This window comes from Lagenorhynchus albirostris, chromosome 19, assembly GCF_949774975.1.
Source record: "Lagenorhynchus albirostris chromosome 19, mLagAlb1.1, whole genome shotgun sequence".
Lineage (NCBI taxonomy): Eukaryota > Metazoa > Chordata > Mammalia > Artiodactyla > Delphinidae > Lagenorhynchus > Lagenorhynchus albirostris.
Window position 1 is genome coordinate 21,520,566 of NC_083113.1, and position 18,269 is coordinate 21,538,834.

The 18,269-nt window shown below is 34.4% G+C and overlaps 1 protein-coding gene across 1 annotated transcript in view; it reads right to left on the reverse strand.

The window, feature by feature from the left end:
- The window catches only part of URI1 (URI1 prefoldin like chaperone), a 66,793-nt gene that overhangs the window by 37,482 nt on the left and 11,042 nt on the right, over window positions 1-18,269 (reverse strand). The window contains exon 2 of the mRNA XM_060131076.1: window positions 2,340-2,374. Coding sequence (XP_059987059.1) covers window positions 2,340-2,374 — 35 coding nt within the window. The remainder of the gene's footprint in view (window positions 1-2,339; window positions 2,375-18,269) is intronic.

The following is an 18,269-nucleotide window of genomic DNA, read 5'->3' on the forward strand; positions in this document are numbered from 1 at the left end:
CTTTAAAATTGCACAAATGAGCGTAAACATCACTAGCGTAAGACTACATTTTTTAAAAAAACATGTTATTTTGCTCCTCATTATATTGGTATATACTCATAAAGAAGGGTAACTTAGGTACATGAATTGTATCTTAGACTATGCTAATGCCAAAGGTTAGAGTGAAAAGCAACATGCTTTTAAAAGCGATGCATGGGACACCCTTAAAAATAGCTCCAGTCTCTGTTCTTGCTTCCTATCTCTAACCAAATAGCACAAAATTATTGTGATTTCCCTGTTTAGTGCCCAACTATGAATTTCTCCGTGGCAGGGTCTTTCAGTTCCAAACAGCAGCATAATACTGGCATATGGCAGAAACTCAATCGTTGTTTGTGGAATTAAGATAATAAAAACATCACAAGAATTCCACAATGCTCCCTAATAGCAATTTCCTGGCTTTCAGAGGAATTGGAGACACTTGGTTTCAGTTTTTTAATATAATAAATTCGTGAATTCACTGGCCATTTGGATTCTAGCAATATCAGACCCTCATTAAAAACAAACATAGAAGTCTGCTTCCTGAGCCATATTAAAAATAATTCAGAGGAAAAAGCAAATTCTAAGTGGAAAAAATTATTTTAATTGTTTAATGTATAGATAAGGTACTATATTACTTTAAGATATGTGAAGGTAAATATGCTAAGCTGCTTTAGTTTGGAGAGCTATGGAAAACTGGAAATTGAGACTGAGTCATGTGAACCTGCCTTGAAGTAAATGTTGCATTTCTGTCTGTCAAGCTCATCAGATTTGGGTACTGCTATAGCACTTATAAAAACGTTATACAAAAATTAAGCAAATATTTGGTCTTTACTTACTCAAACATTTATTAAGTACCTATAATGTGCCAAACACAATAGGAGGTGCTGTGGATAAAAGGATGAAAACATGTCCCTTAGCCTTAAAGAATTCTCAGTCTGGTAGGGAAATTATCTTAAACCAGAAGCAAGTTGTTAGTCACACATTTGTGTAAATTAGTATCTATTCTGAGTGAATCAACCTTTTACTAATTTCGTGAATTCCTTACCAAAACCAATAAAGTCCACATTAATAAAACTTCCCTTGGGAATTTGGCCAAATTAGCAGGGGGAAAATGGTTAATTCCTTGACCAAGGACTCACATTTCAAGTTTTAACCTGGACTGAATGTAAAATGAAAAGCAAATGGTCCATTATGGATATACTGACAGACTTAAACCACCAGTGGATGCAACTACAACTCTGCATTTATTGAAAATTAATGAAGTCCCTGAATTTTTATTTATAAAGTGGGTATTATTTAGTTTTAGATTATTTCTGCAAGCCAAAAGTCAGAATTTAATAAAATGATGTGTACAGATTGCACCGATTTTCACTCTTATCCACTGCCTGCAGCCTATGTGCATTTAAACCAAAAAACATTTGATATACACTAACTATAAATTATTTCCTTGGAGATCTCTCAGGCATGAAGAAAAAGCCTCTTAAAATAAATTTAAAATATTATATGCTTGATGGTGTATAACCAAAGGTTTAATCTCACCGCTAAAGGGGCGGTTACCATGATTTTGCAATAACCCTGCAGACAATAATCAAGACAGCTCTTGTTGTTCTCTCACTAAAATCTTCGTAAACACAGCATGGATATATTGTAATTTGGTATCTGTAAGATCAACAGCTATACCTCATGACAACTCATAAGATTTTATTCACCATTAAATTGAGCATTTTCCTCACAAGACACAGGAAAGTGTGTTATTTACCAAGCATTGTCCTATTAACTATAGATTAGCACATTAAAATAGATATGCTTGCTTTCTCTCTGCACTCTAGAAAAGTGTGGTCTCTAAATCAAGTTCTGAGATGCAGGCACTTAATTAGATTTTTCAAACTTTGGGAAAACGTATCTGTGCATATTTCCATCATTATTTTAAAACAACTGATTCAAATTATTATTCTACTACATATATAAAAAATAGTCCCCAAATAGAGCTATAATTAGTCAGATTCAAAAATTCCTGTCTCCACTTCATAATGATAGTAACACTATTCTAACTTTAAAAAAAAAAAAAAAAAGACAAGAAAAGAAAGGAAAAAAGAAAGCAATTAGAATAAACACAAATGGTGACACAACTTCAGGAAATCAGGGAACATGTAATTCAGTAAACGATGAAAGACACTATAAATTAGTATCAAAAGGATTCAAAATGGAGATTACTAGAAGAATTCAATTATGGGACACAAAAAATGTGTATGCTTTATTTAAATACAAATAGATGACCTCATTAGTATTTCAGAAATGTAATAAAACCATCTTTCACTCACCAATGCTGGATTTTCTCTTGGCAGTTAGTGACCACCTGTCATGAAAACAGATAACTACTCATGAAAAAACAGGGCTATGCACAAAGCTACAAAATCATTCTATCAGAAAACTACAACAGTGGCTTTACAGATTTAAAAGCACCTCAATATACATTTTTATTTGTCAAATGCACAGAGATGTGAATGTTAGTTTTTAAGCAGCACACTTTATCATACCCCTCTAACGCAGGCTGATAACTGCAGAACAAATTACAGCTTTCCGATTCATACTTTGGTACAAAACCCGCTTCATAACTATTAGGTGACATATGATATAAGATAACTAGTATTTTGTACAATCTGCAGGCCTGTTTTCAATGTTACATATTTTGTAGAATACACAAATGTTATAAATAACAAGAAACCAATGTAACATCCACATTTCATCAGTTAAAAAAAAGACAGTAGTGAAAGTACTTTATTTTGTCAGTATATCTCCAAATGTTTTCACCTGTAATTTTTATTCTGATGCACTGAAAATGAGTACAGTGATATTTTTCTACTACATTTCAAGAAGAAATACTTGGGATAAAGAGATGCTCTGAACAGCCAATTTGGCCCCCCAGTGAATTATGATAAAATTTTAAGCACTTCACAGCCAGCTTAAGCTATGCTTGTAATACTAAAACAATGAAATTAAACATAAAAGCTATTTATTTGTTTTCCTTGGAGATATTTCAACAGATTCTTAAAATGCTCAGAAAACAAATTAAGAACACTAACCAGTAAGGAAAAAAAGAACACGTGAATGGCAATTTAAAAAGAAAAAAACAGCACTGTTTTCAAAGATTACTAATGTTTTTAAACTGCCCATTAATAAAAATTTTTAAACAGTCATCTCAAATACTGTAGCACCATTTTAGAGACAGAGAAACTAAGGGATAAAAACCAATATGCTTAATGTAATGTCACATGAAAGACACAGCAGTATTACATGGTTTGAAACACTGCTCTTGTTCACTGTTCTAAATACCAATATTGTATCTTATATAAGCTCCATGTTTCACCCAAAAATCACAAGTCTTTTTTTTTTGGCCTGTCACTAAATTCCTCTATTTTATAACATTTAATTCCTGACGTAAATGTCATCCTTTAGGACATTTTAAATAAATACTAAGGCAGCAATTCTGTACCAAAATGCATGCTGTAATCAGATACCCAACCATACTACACATTAACTCAGCATAAAAAGTCGGTTTTAGAATAAAGATCTCTCAGTAAGTATCAATCACACAGCAACACTTAATAACAGTGATAATGTACAATAGAGTACTGACTTTACATCTGGAAGAGCCAGGCTAAAACTACATCAATCCATTTCACTGTTTCTGATTCGGCAGTAATTATAAAATAGACAAACAGAATTAAATGTAAATTGAAAAGAAAAAAAAATCTTCATGAAATCCTTTTTATAAAGTTTCTATTTAACAACCCTATTAAAAGATGAGACCCAAAAACAGTCAGGATGCTTTCCAATCCCAATGCATGTGTTTCCAAGCATGAAGTGAGCCAAAAGCACAAAAAGAAAAGCCCTGCAAACCATAAGAGCAGAATGTTCATTAACCTCTACATGATAATCCTTTCGTAGCTGCATATTAACTAGTTACATATTCATAATCATTTACATTATTTAGAGAACCTTCGATGAAATTTTCTATGCAATATCCATTAGTGACAATGTTAAAGGTTATAGAAGATAAGTCTACTTAATGTTTCCAGGAAGCCTTTTTAATTAGTAAATATGTAAATTTGGCACATATGCTTTTTATGTTTAAAAAACAAGTTCCTGGTAGAATGGCATGTATTCTTGCCATCACCCTTCACTATTTAACTCTCCACTTTGCTGTAGCTATCTTTCCCCCATCCCTTTTCTTTCCTAAAATAAGTGTCCCCAAGATATTCACGGATAAAAAACCAAAAATCCATTTCATAATTTACAAGAGAAATTTTCACCACCAAAGTACTGCCTTCATTAAAGTCTTTATTAGTTTCATCCAGGGTTTGGAACAAGAGTCTTCAGTTAGACATTATCCAAATGTAGGCTAGATATTTTGAGAACCCAAGAAATAAAGGAAAACATGAAAGAGGCAGGTATGAATACATATAATAGACTTCTGATGGTACGTCTACAGTTAAATCTTTGTTTACATGATTTATAGTCCACCTAATTCCAACAAACATTTGAACCCAAGCAGCTGTATTTGTATTTGAGATATCTTTCTAGTTTTCTTTTTTATAGCAAATTATTCAAAAAGAAAAAAATTAGTAAATTTTTACCGCTTAGCTGCCAAGGAAATTTGTGGAAAGGATAAAATCTTATGATTCAAAGTTGAACTTATCTGGGTTTTAAAATCTTTTTTTTCTGTTAAGTTAAATAACTCCAAATAACCTTATTTCTTCTGAAATGGACTCAGATTAATTATTATTAAATAAAGTGACTAAGATAGTGAGCCTGGTTCTAAAAGCAAAACAATAAAAAACATTTCATTACTTTGTTGTCCTTCACACAAGCTTTTTTAAAATAAGATGGCAATCGAGGAACAATACTAGTTTATTTTTTTAAGTTAATCTGCCAAAACATGCAACTATTACTCCTAAAGCAAAAAAACTTATTGAATCATTTTTATAAAAATAAATGGTTAGGAGCTTCCCTGGTGGCGCAGTGGTTGAGAGTCCGCCTGCCGATGCAGGGGATGCGGGTTCATGCCCCAGTCCGGGAAGATCCCACATGCCAAGGAGCAGCTGGGCCCCTGAGCCATGGCCGCTGAGCCTGCGCGTCCGGAGCCTGTGCTCCGCAACGGGAGAGGCCACAACAGTGAGAGGCCCGCGTACCACAAAAAAAACAAAAACAAACAAACAAACAAAAATAAATGGTTAGTAGGCTTCAAGTATTAAAATAACTGACCTAGTAAATTCTTTAGTATAATCACACTTATAGCCAAAAATTTATAAAATATGTACTTCTGCAGTAGCACAACACTAAGTCTGCACTAAAGAAAAACGACTATGAACTGATTTACCACTTAAAAGACACATTCATTCTACCATTAGGGGTCTTTACCTATGGCCTAAGAGTCAAAATCCTACGGTACACTTTCTTTATAATTCAAAATTGCCCCTTCCCTAAGAAGTAATAGTAACAGTGGTAAATGCCAAGACTTCATATGATGAAACAGTTCAATTAGGTGGGTCTTAACCTCTTCTTAAAGAGAAGAAACCTATTTCAGAGATGGAGTAACTTCCCCAATATTATATAACTGCCCAAGAACTGATAAGAGATAAAATCAGTTTTAAAACCAGGTCTAGGGCTTCCCTGGTGGCGCAGTGGTTGGGAGTCCGCCTGCTGACGCAGGGGACACAGGTTCGTGCCCCGGTCCGGGAGGATCCCACGCGGAGCGGCTGGGCCCGTCCGTCTGGAGCCTGTGCTCCGCAACGGGAGAGGCCATGACAGTGAGAGGCCCGCGTACCGCAAAAAAAAAAAAAAAAAAAAAAAAAAAGAAAGAAGAGAAAAAAAGCAGGTCTATCTAATCTCAAAGCCCATACTCACTGTATTAGACTGCTTTCAACCATCATGAGTCTTACTGGGTAAAAGGAAAAGCAGCTGTTTATATCTGCAGTCTTTCTTAAAACACTGACTGATGCTGCTACTTCTCCACTTCCTCCACAAATCCACTCTCACACACTAATGAGACCTTGCCAATAATGTCAGGAAAAGCAAATAAGCTTAAACTGACCAATACACTAACAAAAATCTTTATTCCTTCCAATGCCTCATACAACTCCTGGCCCTCTCAGGTCAAGCAAAGTATAAACAACAAGTTTTCCCAAACCCCATTTACGTGTGTGTGTGTGTGTGTGTGTGTGTGTGTGTGTGTGTGTGTGTGTGTGTGTGTGTGTGTGTGTGTGTGTGTGTGTGTGTGTGTGTGTGTGTGTGTGTGTGTGTGTGTGTGTTCGGGGGGGGAGGGTAGTGGGATAGCCTTATAATTACTATCACATCTTATCATATTTTTAAGGCACTTTTAACTAATCGAGTTAGATGCCCAGGATAACAATGATAGCCTACCCAACAACCTATTTTTCTTTAGTTCAGTGTCCACCTAACATATATGTGCATTCAGTTACAAAATACTTGGTAAGTTTTAAAACCAATGAACTATATAGAATACAGGAATAATTTTCCTTTGCTGTTTTTCCTCAGAAGCCACTTTTAAAAAATTATTATAAAGAAAGGAATGAATGACTTAACATGTATTAAGACCTCCATTACTTATTTCCATCTGTGCTATTTGTTCCAGTAACAGACCACAAGGGGGCATCAACCTAGGAGTTTTCCAGGGTAAAAACAATGCCACATTAAAACTAGACTAGAATAGAAAGCCTAAAAGGGTAAGTTTGCATGTACTTCTCTCAAAAATGCTTCACTTCACTTCTAAAACTTTTCTCACTGTATTGCAATTTCAAATTATCCCTGTACAGGTTAATGTATGAATTAACAATCTGAGGATTGTACTAATCCGAGCTGTCTACATTTACCTGGTTTGCTTCTCTTGCTAGATTATGTCTTCAAAACAGATCATATAATTTTAAGGCTGCTGAGTCAAAAAGGAAAAAATTATCAGTGGTGGCTAAGACCAATAGATACTGGACATGCACTATTATCTTAAATGGTTGAAAATAATTTCTTAAAGGACATATTGTCAATCAAATAGATGTATAAATGTCATTACCAAAATATATAAGAAGTACACTTCAACAAAATTAGTAAAACATTACAGGTCTTTTAAATAAGCCTCTCTGCAAAGAAAGGAGGAAATGACTACAGGTTCCTAAAAAATAAATAGCAATAAGCAGTAATAAACTACAATAAACTGAGTATTTCTGTATAAAAACAAATTTACTTTTTAAATATGCTGAAAAGTGAAAATAACAAAGGTGGGCCTTCTACTACCAAAAGTTAACTCCAATTATAAGCCACTGTTAAAACACTTAAACGTTTTTTTTCCAAAATGTAGATCGGATGGAATCAAAATTATCATCTTAATCCTTACTTTTACATTTAGCCCTGTTTTCTCCTACCCAGGCTTCTAATGCATTTCTCATAGTCAAACACAGTCTTTCTTTTTACACAAATATTGGAACCACGTCTAACATCCTCTGGTATTGTACTTCTCATTCCCTTGTTAGTTTTACCTACAAGTTAGGGCTCTTTTCAATTATTTATTATTCATAATACCAAGTATTCTAATAAATATACAGTTTTCTTACACTGGAAATTTTTTTTTAATTTTATTGAAGTATAGTTAATTTACACTGCTGTGTTAATTTCTGCTGTACAGCAAAGTGATTCAGTTATACATATACAGACATTCTTTTTCATATTCTTTTCCATTATCACATTGGAAGTAGTTAAGACTGACAACATATATTACATCCAGCGATATTTCTAGGAATGAAGCCACTGACATGTTTGGAGGGTTCTGTTTCTGGTATTATTTGAATTAGATATCCAGGAAACTCTAACTGTACTGGATGAAAGAGCAATGAGATATGGGCCAGATCTACTTTATTCACCAATGTACTCACCGCCATACAGTAAGTGTGCAACAAGTCCTTTTAAAGAAGTATAGGTCTACAATCACTTAGCCAAAAACCTCAGGAAAAAATGTTTCTCAATTTAGAACTTTTTGTAATTTAGTAAGGTAATACATTACACGTATCATACTTTGCAGAACACTTGCAAGGAAATATATGAATGTTCAAAGTGGAATAAAATGCCTCACTCAAATCAGTTCCACTGACAAATGAATATGACAAAAAACTTAGAAATAACTTTGTTTTCAGTTTTTTAAGACTTCTGAATTGCAGACAGGAGATTGTGACCCGTATTTCTGAATGTGACATACTGCCTGAATTGTAGTTTGCCTGTCTATTGTTTCACTAGAGATATCAATCATTTCCTCTCCATTCCCACACCTTACTCCCTAAAACCCCGCCCTCCTCTCATCTACAATAGGCAGAGGACCCCATTTCTCCATCTGCAACCAGTGTGAATGCAGAGGATCCACACTAATTGGGCCCATCAAGTTTACCCTGGGCCCAGACAGAGATTGAGGTGATTACAGATACTGGACCCGAAAAGGTGACCACAAAGGGATTTGCACAAGCTAAATCTAACAAAGCTGGTCTACGAAGTAACAACATAAATGTACAAGAAAACAAAACACACACACACAAATAAAATAACTCTACCCTAGTTCCTCCTGACTTCTTATAGTAAATATTTTCCAAACTTTCATTTCTGTGGTTTGTAACTGATTAAGAAAGCTTCATAAGTAAGCTTGCTACGTAGAAATGAGAATATGCCTGTGAGGATCTCAAAGAAAACAAATAATTCATTAAAGATAACAGTAGAATGACGGGGAAAAAATATCCTTACAAGTGACAAAACAAATTGAAATGCCACCCTGCACCAATTACAGGAATAAATTTTTATTTTAAAGTAACACTGCCAACTATCAGTGAGACTATAGCAAAATTAATACTAAATCACTGCAAGTAGCTATGTAGCTTAACTCATTCCAGACTTCTACCTCCAAGTAGGGAGAAAAAGCTGATAACAAACCAATAATCTCTCTGAAAACTAGAAAAGCTAGATGAATATAAAATCATCTCTTAAAAGGCATCTAAGAATTGCCAAAGCAATGAGAACAAGAGGGACTAAAATTCAGGAGGTAACTGTGGAGAAGTGAGTTGATCCTTTTTTCTTGGACAACTCTAGGCACAGGGAAGAGGCTGAGAACTATGTTTTTCCTGAGCAGAAATTTAAAGTAGTCTTGAGAAGGCTGTAATAACAAAATCAGCGACATGAGCGGTCTTAAGCATATGGTTGTTTTCTTCTTGTGATGTGCCAAATTCTGAAGCTGAAAAGGCCAAAAAGCTAAACTGAAAGTGTGAAAAGCAGAGCTCAGGGAACTGATGAAACAAAACTTCAGAAGCCTTTAAGAAAAGAAATGTGGTGAACAAACTAGGTTTTCAGATGAAAGATAAGAAGGAATCAAAGGTGGCTGATACCTTACTAAAACAAAACCCACCCTGCACTCCATTCAGTACCTGCCTGGATTAAGGTATCCAACTCCTACTTTATCAACCTAGCAGAAGAAAGGGTGAAACTTCTCCAGAGAAAGATATCATCTTCAGGAGTATCTACAATTTTAAAGATACTAAAATATTAATATTTAATTGTAAATACTTCAGGAGTATTTACATTTCTAACATTTAACTAAAACTAACCAAGTTACCAAGAAATAGGGCCATACGAACAAACATCAAGAAGAAAAACAACACAAAACAAAACCAAATAAATATGCTATCTATATACTGGAGTTAATAAACTAAAACATTAAAATATAACTATTAACATGTTCAAGAAAATAGAAGAAATACATGAAAAGATGGCACATTTCACTAGAGATTATCTATACAAGAAAAGAATCAAAAGGATAATCTTTAACTGAAACGTCTAAAATGAGCTCAATAAACAGTGTTAACAGGAGATTAAACACAAAAGTCAGAATTTTGAACTGGATGACACATTGATAAAAAATACCATAAATAAAGCCCAGAGATTTAAAAAGAAAACATTGAAAATACAGAAAAGACCAGTAAGAGACATATGAAACACCGTATAACTGAAGATCCACAAAGAGAGGGAAGAGAGAATGTGGTAGAAGCGGTATCTGAACAGATCTTGACATGATTTCCTAAAAATGAGAGAAAGGTATTAACCAACAGATTTGAGAAGCTCTAAGAATCTCAAGCAAGAGACTTTTTTTTTAAAATTATATAAAGGCACAACATAGTTTCACTGATGAAAACCGAAGAAAAAATGTTATAATCGGCATGAGGGAGAAAGAGCAGGGAAGAGATACAGTACCTTCAAAGAAGCAACAAGAGTCAGAGCTCAAGCTAACTTCAACAAAAAAAATGACACAAACTGGAAAATAGGATAAAATCTTCAAGTGTTGGAAAAAAATAACTGAAAATCTATAATCATGTACAGAGCAAATAGATCCTCCAACATGAAGGAAAAATAAAAACATTTTCACACAGAAACAGAATTCTGCACCAGCAGATTTTCACTGGAAGAAATACTACAGGTAATTATGTCATGTGACAGAGGTGTTAGCTAACAAGCTAAGGTGGTAATCACTGTGCAATATATAAATGTATCAAAACAACACACTGTATACCTGAAACTTACACAACAATATATGTTAATTATGTCTCAATAAAGCTAAAGGGAAAAAAGAACTACTGCAAGAAGTATTTGGAGCAATAGAAAAGCAGAAAGAAGTAAAGAGCAACTGTACAGGTAATTTTTTAAAAGGTACAGATAAATCAGTATTGATCACATAGAACATTTAAATACTGTATTGTAGTGTTAAACACAGAATTAAAATGCATGGAAGCAACAATGCAAGAAGTGGGATGAATGAATGCATGTTGCAATCTCTAGGAAAAATTTCCCCAATAAAAAAGGATAATAAAAAAAGCTTAGTAAAAGTATACAGTATATTTAGTGCTAACATATACATAAAATAGAGTACTAAGGTACCACGGTGAAAAAGAAAGTATCTTCAACAAGTTAACAGAGGGGAGAAAATACAAGAGAATGTGTCTGATTAAATCAAAGGAACGTGCCCAAAAAAGCAGAGAGAAAAAAGAACATAAAAGTGGGTCAAATAGACAATGAGAAACCACTTCACACCCATCAGGATAGCTATTAAAAAAAGAAAGAAAATAAGATATGTTGGCAAGGATGTGGAAAAACTGGAACCCTAGAACTCTTGTGCACTGTTGGTGGGAATGTAAAATGGAGCAGCCACTGTGGAAAATAGTATGGTGGTTCCTCAAAAATGAAACACAGAATTACCATATAATCCAGCAATTCCACTTCTGGGTATATACCCAAGGGAATTGAAAGCAAGGACTCAAACAGATATTCGTACGCTCATGTTCACAGCAGCATTATTCACAGTACCCAAAAAATGAAACCAACCCATGTCCACTGATGGATGAATGAATAACAAAATGTGCAATACACATACAATGGAATATTATTCAGCCTTTAAAAGAAATTCTGATATATGCTGTAATATGGATCAACCTTGAAGACATTATGTTAAGTGAAATAAGCCAGTACAAATGGACAAACACTGTATGATTCCACTTATATGAGATACTCAAGTAATCAAATTCATAGAGACAGATAATGGTAGTTACCAGGGGACAGGGGAAGGGATAATGGGGAGTTATTGTTTAATAGATAGTGTCAGTTTTGCAAGTTCTGGAGCTGGATAGTGGTGATGGCTGCACCACAATGTGCACCACGATGCCACTGAAATGTATACTTAAAATGATTTAAATGACAAATTTTGTTAAGCATATTCTACTACAATTTTTAAAATAAAAAGTCAAGTAGAAAGGTGATAAAAATGAAACTAAATATATCAGTAATTCTATTATACAGAAACTGACTGAATATCCTAGATAAAAGAAAAAGATATCCAGACTGGAAAAGATGTCCAGTTGTGTTTAAAACCACAACTATATGATGTTATAAGAAACACACTTTGTACACAAAGAAATTGAAAAGATGAGAAGATATATCATGGAAACAAGCCAAAGCAAAATACGCTGATGTAGCCATACGAATATTCAACAAAGGATACCTTAAGGCAAGAAATACCACTAAAGATAAAAATATTTCAGACTGATAAAAATGCCCACTGACCAGGAATTTATTAGAGTCCTAAATTTGCATGCACCAAATAGCATAATTTCAAATGCATAAGCAAAGGTTGAAAAAATAGAGAAAAAGATAAATCTACAACCATAGTGGAGATTCTAAATACCTACCTACTCAGTGTTTGGAAATTAAGGAACATGTTTCTAAGAAACTCCTGAGTCAATAAACAGATCTCAATAAAAACTAGAAAATATTTTAACTAATAATGAAAATAACATAATGTGTGTGGTACCTAAGGTAATTATCAGAGAAAATTTTAAAACTCAAAGAATATATATTCTAAAGAGAGAATAGTAAAAATCAATGACTTTTGCATCTCTAGGAGCTTTTATCTGAAAAAGCTAGAAAAAATTACAGCCAGTGGGAAATTATTAAAAGGAAGAAAAACATAAAAGCAGAAAGCAACTTACGTAAGAAAGCAACTTACAAAAGGAAAATCAATAGTCTAAAACTGGTCCGTTAAAAAGACTGATTAAGACTGATAAACCCCTAAGAAGATAAATCAAGAAGAAAAGACACATACAAATTGCAAATAACAGGAATTTTAAAAAAAGACATCACTACCAAAACTACAGATATTTCCAACTTTTAAAATATCCATACAAAGGGGCCTCCCTGGTGGCACAGTGGTTGAGAGTCCACCTGCCGATGCAGGGGACACGGGTTCATGCCCCGGTCCGGGAAGATCCCACATGCTGCGGAACGGCTGGGCCCGTGAGCCATGGCCGCTGAGCCTGCGCGTCCAGAGCCTGTGTTCCGCAACGGGAGAGGCCACAACTGGGAGAGGCCCACATACCGCAAAAAAACAAAAAAACAAAAAAAAAAATCCATACAAGGAAAATACAAGGCCTAGACAGCCTCACTGGAAAATTATTCCAAATATTTAAGTTAGAATCAATACCAATAACATACAAAGTTTTTTATAAAATACACAAAAATGATAGTTGTTTTATGAGGTCAGCATGACCCTGGAACCAAAACCTAACGTGGACATTACAAGTAAAGAAAATTACAGACCAATATCTTTCATAGACACAGAAACAAAATACCTTAACAAAACAATATGAATTTAATCTGGCAATATATAAAAAGATAAACACCAACATAAGCAAGGGAGCTTTCTCCAATAATGTAATAGTGTTTCAGTATTTTTAAAAATCAAAGTAATTCACCTCATTACCATCTTAAAAAACAGAGAAAAAGCATTTGATAAAATTCAATATCCATTCATGTTAAAACTAGCAGACTAGGAATAGGAGAACATTTCTTATTTTCAGAGTATCTACCAAAAGTCTACAGCAAACATCATTTGTAACAGTGAAATATTTAAAGCTGTTCCCCTCATACGCAGAACTAGATAAGGAAGCCTACTATCACTACTTTTATTCAACACTATACTAAAGGTCCTATTTCATTCAATAAGGCAAATAAATAAAACTAAAGCCTAACAACCTGGAAAGAAGACAACTGCTATTATTCAGACAACGTGTCTGATTATACCTATAAACATACTATCAAAATATACAGATAAACAATTATGGAATTCAAGTAAATTTAACAGTCAGTATACAAAAATCAAGTATATGTCTATATACTAGCAAATTATGTCTATAAACTAGCAAAAGATGAACAGCAAATTACAAAATGCAATGAAAAATAACAAATACCTAGAGATGAATGTAAAAGACATGCAAGATTTATATACTTAAACTACTGAAGGACGTTACAGAGGAACTAAATAAAAAGATATACCATGTTCATGGATTGGTGTAAACATGTCAATGCTCCCCAAACTGATCTTTAGATTCAATGCACTACAAACAAAACCCTAGAAGGTTATTTTGTGAGTACTGCAGAACTGATTTTTAAAATATTCATGAAAAAGCAGAAGGTCAAGTAAAAGTAATCTTCAAGAACAACAAAGCTAGAGAAATTTTACTATATCAAGTCCTAGTAAGAAAGTGTGGTACTGGTGCAACTACAGGCAAATAATCCAATGCAACAGAACCGAAGAGAAACAAAACTACAAATACATGACCACATAATCTATGAAAAAGACATACTCCATATGGAATTAGAGCTATGCCTTAGAAGCAAAGGCTACATGCTAGGAATAAGAGCAAAACTGAAACAGACCAGCCCTAACAAAATCCAAAACCAACTCTCAACTGAGTTGTGTTGATCCACTAGTACTCTGGCTGCTTAAAGAAAATTTACCTCTCTTTGAAGGAAGGTAACATCATCAAGAGTCTACAATTTTTCACTACAATGTCTGGCATCCAATCAAAAATTACAAGGAAGTCTATGACAACAGGAGCAGCTGATGAGAAATCAAGAGAAAAAAATAAATAGAAACAGAGCTCCATTTAATTTACATACTGCAGTTATAAGACATACTTTTATGATTAATATATTCATGGAAACAGAGGGAAGGCTGAAGATGTCAAAACAGGCCTAGAATTCATTAAAGAAATGTCAAAACATAAATTCTTGGAATAAATACTGTAACTGAGATTAAGCATTTAGTAAAAGGATTTTACCAGTAGATTAGATACATAAGAACAGAATTAGTTAACAGGAATACAGGTCAGAAGAAGGTATCCAAAATGGCATACAGATCAAGACGCAGCAAGAAAATACAGAAAAGAGAGTAAGATATATGAAACAATGAAAATGTCTAATATGTGTATCCAGAGTACCAAAAGTAGAGGAGACAATGACATAAAACCAGCATCTGCAGACTAGATAAGAATTTTCTAAACTGACAAGTCATCAAATTACAGATTTAATAAACTACATGTTCAAAGCAGGCTAAATACAAGGAAAACCAAGTCTAGACACATCATAATCAAATGCCTAAAAACCAAAGATGAAAAGTCCAAAAGCAGACAGAGGAGGAAATATATAAAATTTTTTCAGGGAGGGCTTCCCTGGTGGCACAGTGGTTGAGAGTCCGCCTGCTGATGCAGGGGACACGGGTTCATGCCCCAGTCCGGGAGGGTCCCACATGCTGCGGAGCGGCTGGGCCCGTGAGCCATGGACGCTGAGCCTGCGCGTCCGGAGCCTGTGCTCCGCAACAGGAGAGGCCACGGCGGTGAGAGGCCCGCGTACCGCAAAAAAAAAAAAAAAAAAAAAATTGTAGAAGTAAAATATATGACAATAGCACAAATTCATGAAATTAAGCCATCAAAAGATTATCTGACTAATTTCCTAAGTGGCAAAATTTCAGAAGATTTATGAATAATTTCCTACTAATTTAAGGTAGACTGTAATAAAAAAAAAGGGATATTGTAGTCTCTAGGATAATAACTAAAAGGAAAATAAAAACCATACAACTATAAAGCTGAGAGTTTAAAATAGAATACAAATATTTTACTAACACAAAAGGAGAAACAAAGGAATAAAAAAATGTGTGACAAGTGGAAAACGTGGTAAAATGAGTAGACAAACTCCAACTAAGTCACAGATGAGAAAATTTAAAGACCCTAAATAGAAATAAAACATGTTCACAGATTAGAACTGTAAAAATAAAAACACAATCAGGTAACATCAGAATGTTAACAATTAAAGACTGACAATATCAAAAATCATAGTAACATTTAACTGAAAAATCTGAAATATTATTTTTTGAGTAAGAGCCTAATTAAGACAAGCTATTGGTGCCTTTAGATACAAGGTATGTATTACATAGAAAGGATTGACAGGGAATTCCCTGGTGGTCCAGTGGTTAGGACTCAGCACTATCACTGTGGTGGCCCGGGTTCAATGCTTGGGGAACTAAGATCCTGCAAGCCACACAGCGCCACCAAAAAATAAAATTAAATGAAAATTAAAGTAAAAAAGAAAGAAAGAAACAATTGACAAGATCTAGTAAATTAAAAGATGGATCAGGGAGGCTGAGAAGACTCTCTTGTTTGAATAATGTTGCCCAGAATCAGGATGAGTATGTACAGCATACACATTAGGGACAAAGATAATAAATTAACTTTAGTAAATGAGATTGAGCTTTTGTGGGCCATCCAAGTGAAGCTGCCCAACAGGCAACAGGTCTGGGAGAACAGAGTACATATAGGAGTATTTGAGGACATGCAGAGTGAGAAGAGATGACTGTCAGTGATGTAAAGTACAGGGATCACCAACATTTAAGCATTAGATGGAGACCCTAAGGAGACTAAGTAGGAATGGAAAAAGATAGAGCCATAAAAAAGTAGAGTCACAAAAGTTCCCATGGTACAGAGAGTTTCAACAGTTTACCAGGGAACAATAGAAGTTTCAAATAAAGCACAGAGGCCAAGTAAGGCCAGATCTGCGAAATGGTCCACTGAGTTTGGCAAGTGAAATACAATAAAAACTTGAGGTAGAGTAATTTCAATGAAAAGACAGAGGTAGCACCTAGTTTACAGTAGGTTGAAAAGCAAAGAATTAGAAAGAGAGCAATTATCACACTGCATTAAGTTTTCTGTTAACACGTTTCCATACAAATTTTAAGTCCCTTGAGGACAGAAAAGAAACCTTGTTTATCGCAGTATCTAGGACAGTGCCTGACACGTAACTCAGTTTTGTCTTTTTGTTCTTTGGGAAAAAGCACTCATTTTCAATAACTTTAATATTACTCGGTTCATAAAATCAGGAAATCAAAGGATAAGGAATAATGGCCAAATGCATACATTAAATGGGTTACTGTTTGCTATACTGTATAAGGATTTCTAGAACAAATGAACAAACGAAAGAAAGGAAGGAGGAAAGAAGTTTTTTTAAACAAACACATTTAGGGTACTGTCCCCCAAAACATGTCGTTATCTTAAGGTAGAGTAAATAAGTAGGGAGTACCCTGAAATGAACCTAGAAAGAGATGAGCCCAACAACACAAGGGTCTCAAATCACATTTTAATGACCCTGGATTTCACTCTTAAGTACAATGGGAAGCCACCAAAGGATTATAAGCAGTAGAGAGAGGGACAAAATTATGTAATTCAATTTACATTGCCAGAAAAAGAGAGACAACTCTGAAAAAAAGGTAGAAGGGGAGCAAGAGTGGAACCACCAAGACCAGCCTCCAAGTAAAACATGGTAACTTGAAAATGGCTGTGGAGATGACAAGAAATAGCCAATTCAAGGAACTCAAAACACTGGTCTCTAGTTTTTGAACATCGAGTCCTCTTACCTCTTTTTATTTAATGCTGTAGACTAAATTGAAAGTTAGAACCAATTCTTCAAAAAGGTAATTATATATGGCTTATAAAGCTAAACCAGTTTACCTTCTGACCACTAAACCACCTTGAGGACTTCACCTGAAGTCACTTCACAAATGAGAAACATACGCACAGAGTGATTCACTGCAACATTATTAGTACTATCAAAAAACTGAAAACCACCAAAATGCCCATTAATAAGATACCAGATGAATACCTGATAATATACTTGAGTACTATGCAACCACAAAATATGATGAGAAAGATCTCTGTGAACCAAAGACTCCCAGATGTATCATTTAATGAGAAAATCGAGGGGAAAATATTATATGCTACCTTTTGTATAAGAAGGTGGAGGGGAGATAAGACAGCATATTTTAGTATTTGTTTTTCAAGAAATACAGGAAGGATAAACTAGAAATTAATGTAAAGATTACTGATAGGGGTAGGTAGGAGCAGGGACAGGAATGAATTACCTCACTATACCTTTTGATATAGTTGTGATTTTAAACAATGCAAATGTTTTACAGACCCAAAGTCAAACTGATAAAAAAGCAAACACTAAAATTCAATACAAATATCAAATCCAAAATATAACTGCACAGAAAAAAAATAATAATTCAAGTAACTTTTGAGATCATTACCTAACTGCATACCCCAAGGGGGTTAATTCTGCAAGAACAAATTGAACAGCAATGAAATCATGAACTTCACTCATAGGTTTGCTGTTGGCAGTGGTATCAATGTAGTAATTCTAAAACTATTTTGTGTATACTGTGGAATAAAGGAAACGAATAAATACAGATGTTGTTGAGAACAAGGTTTCATTACAGAAAAAGGGAGATTCAAATATAGATGGGGGTAGTTGAAGAAGAATTTTGTGGTAATGGA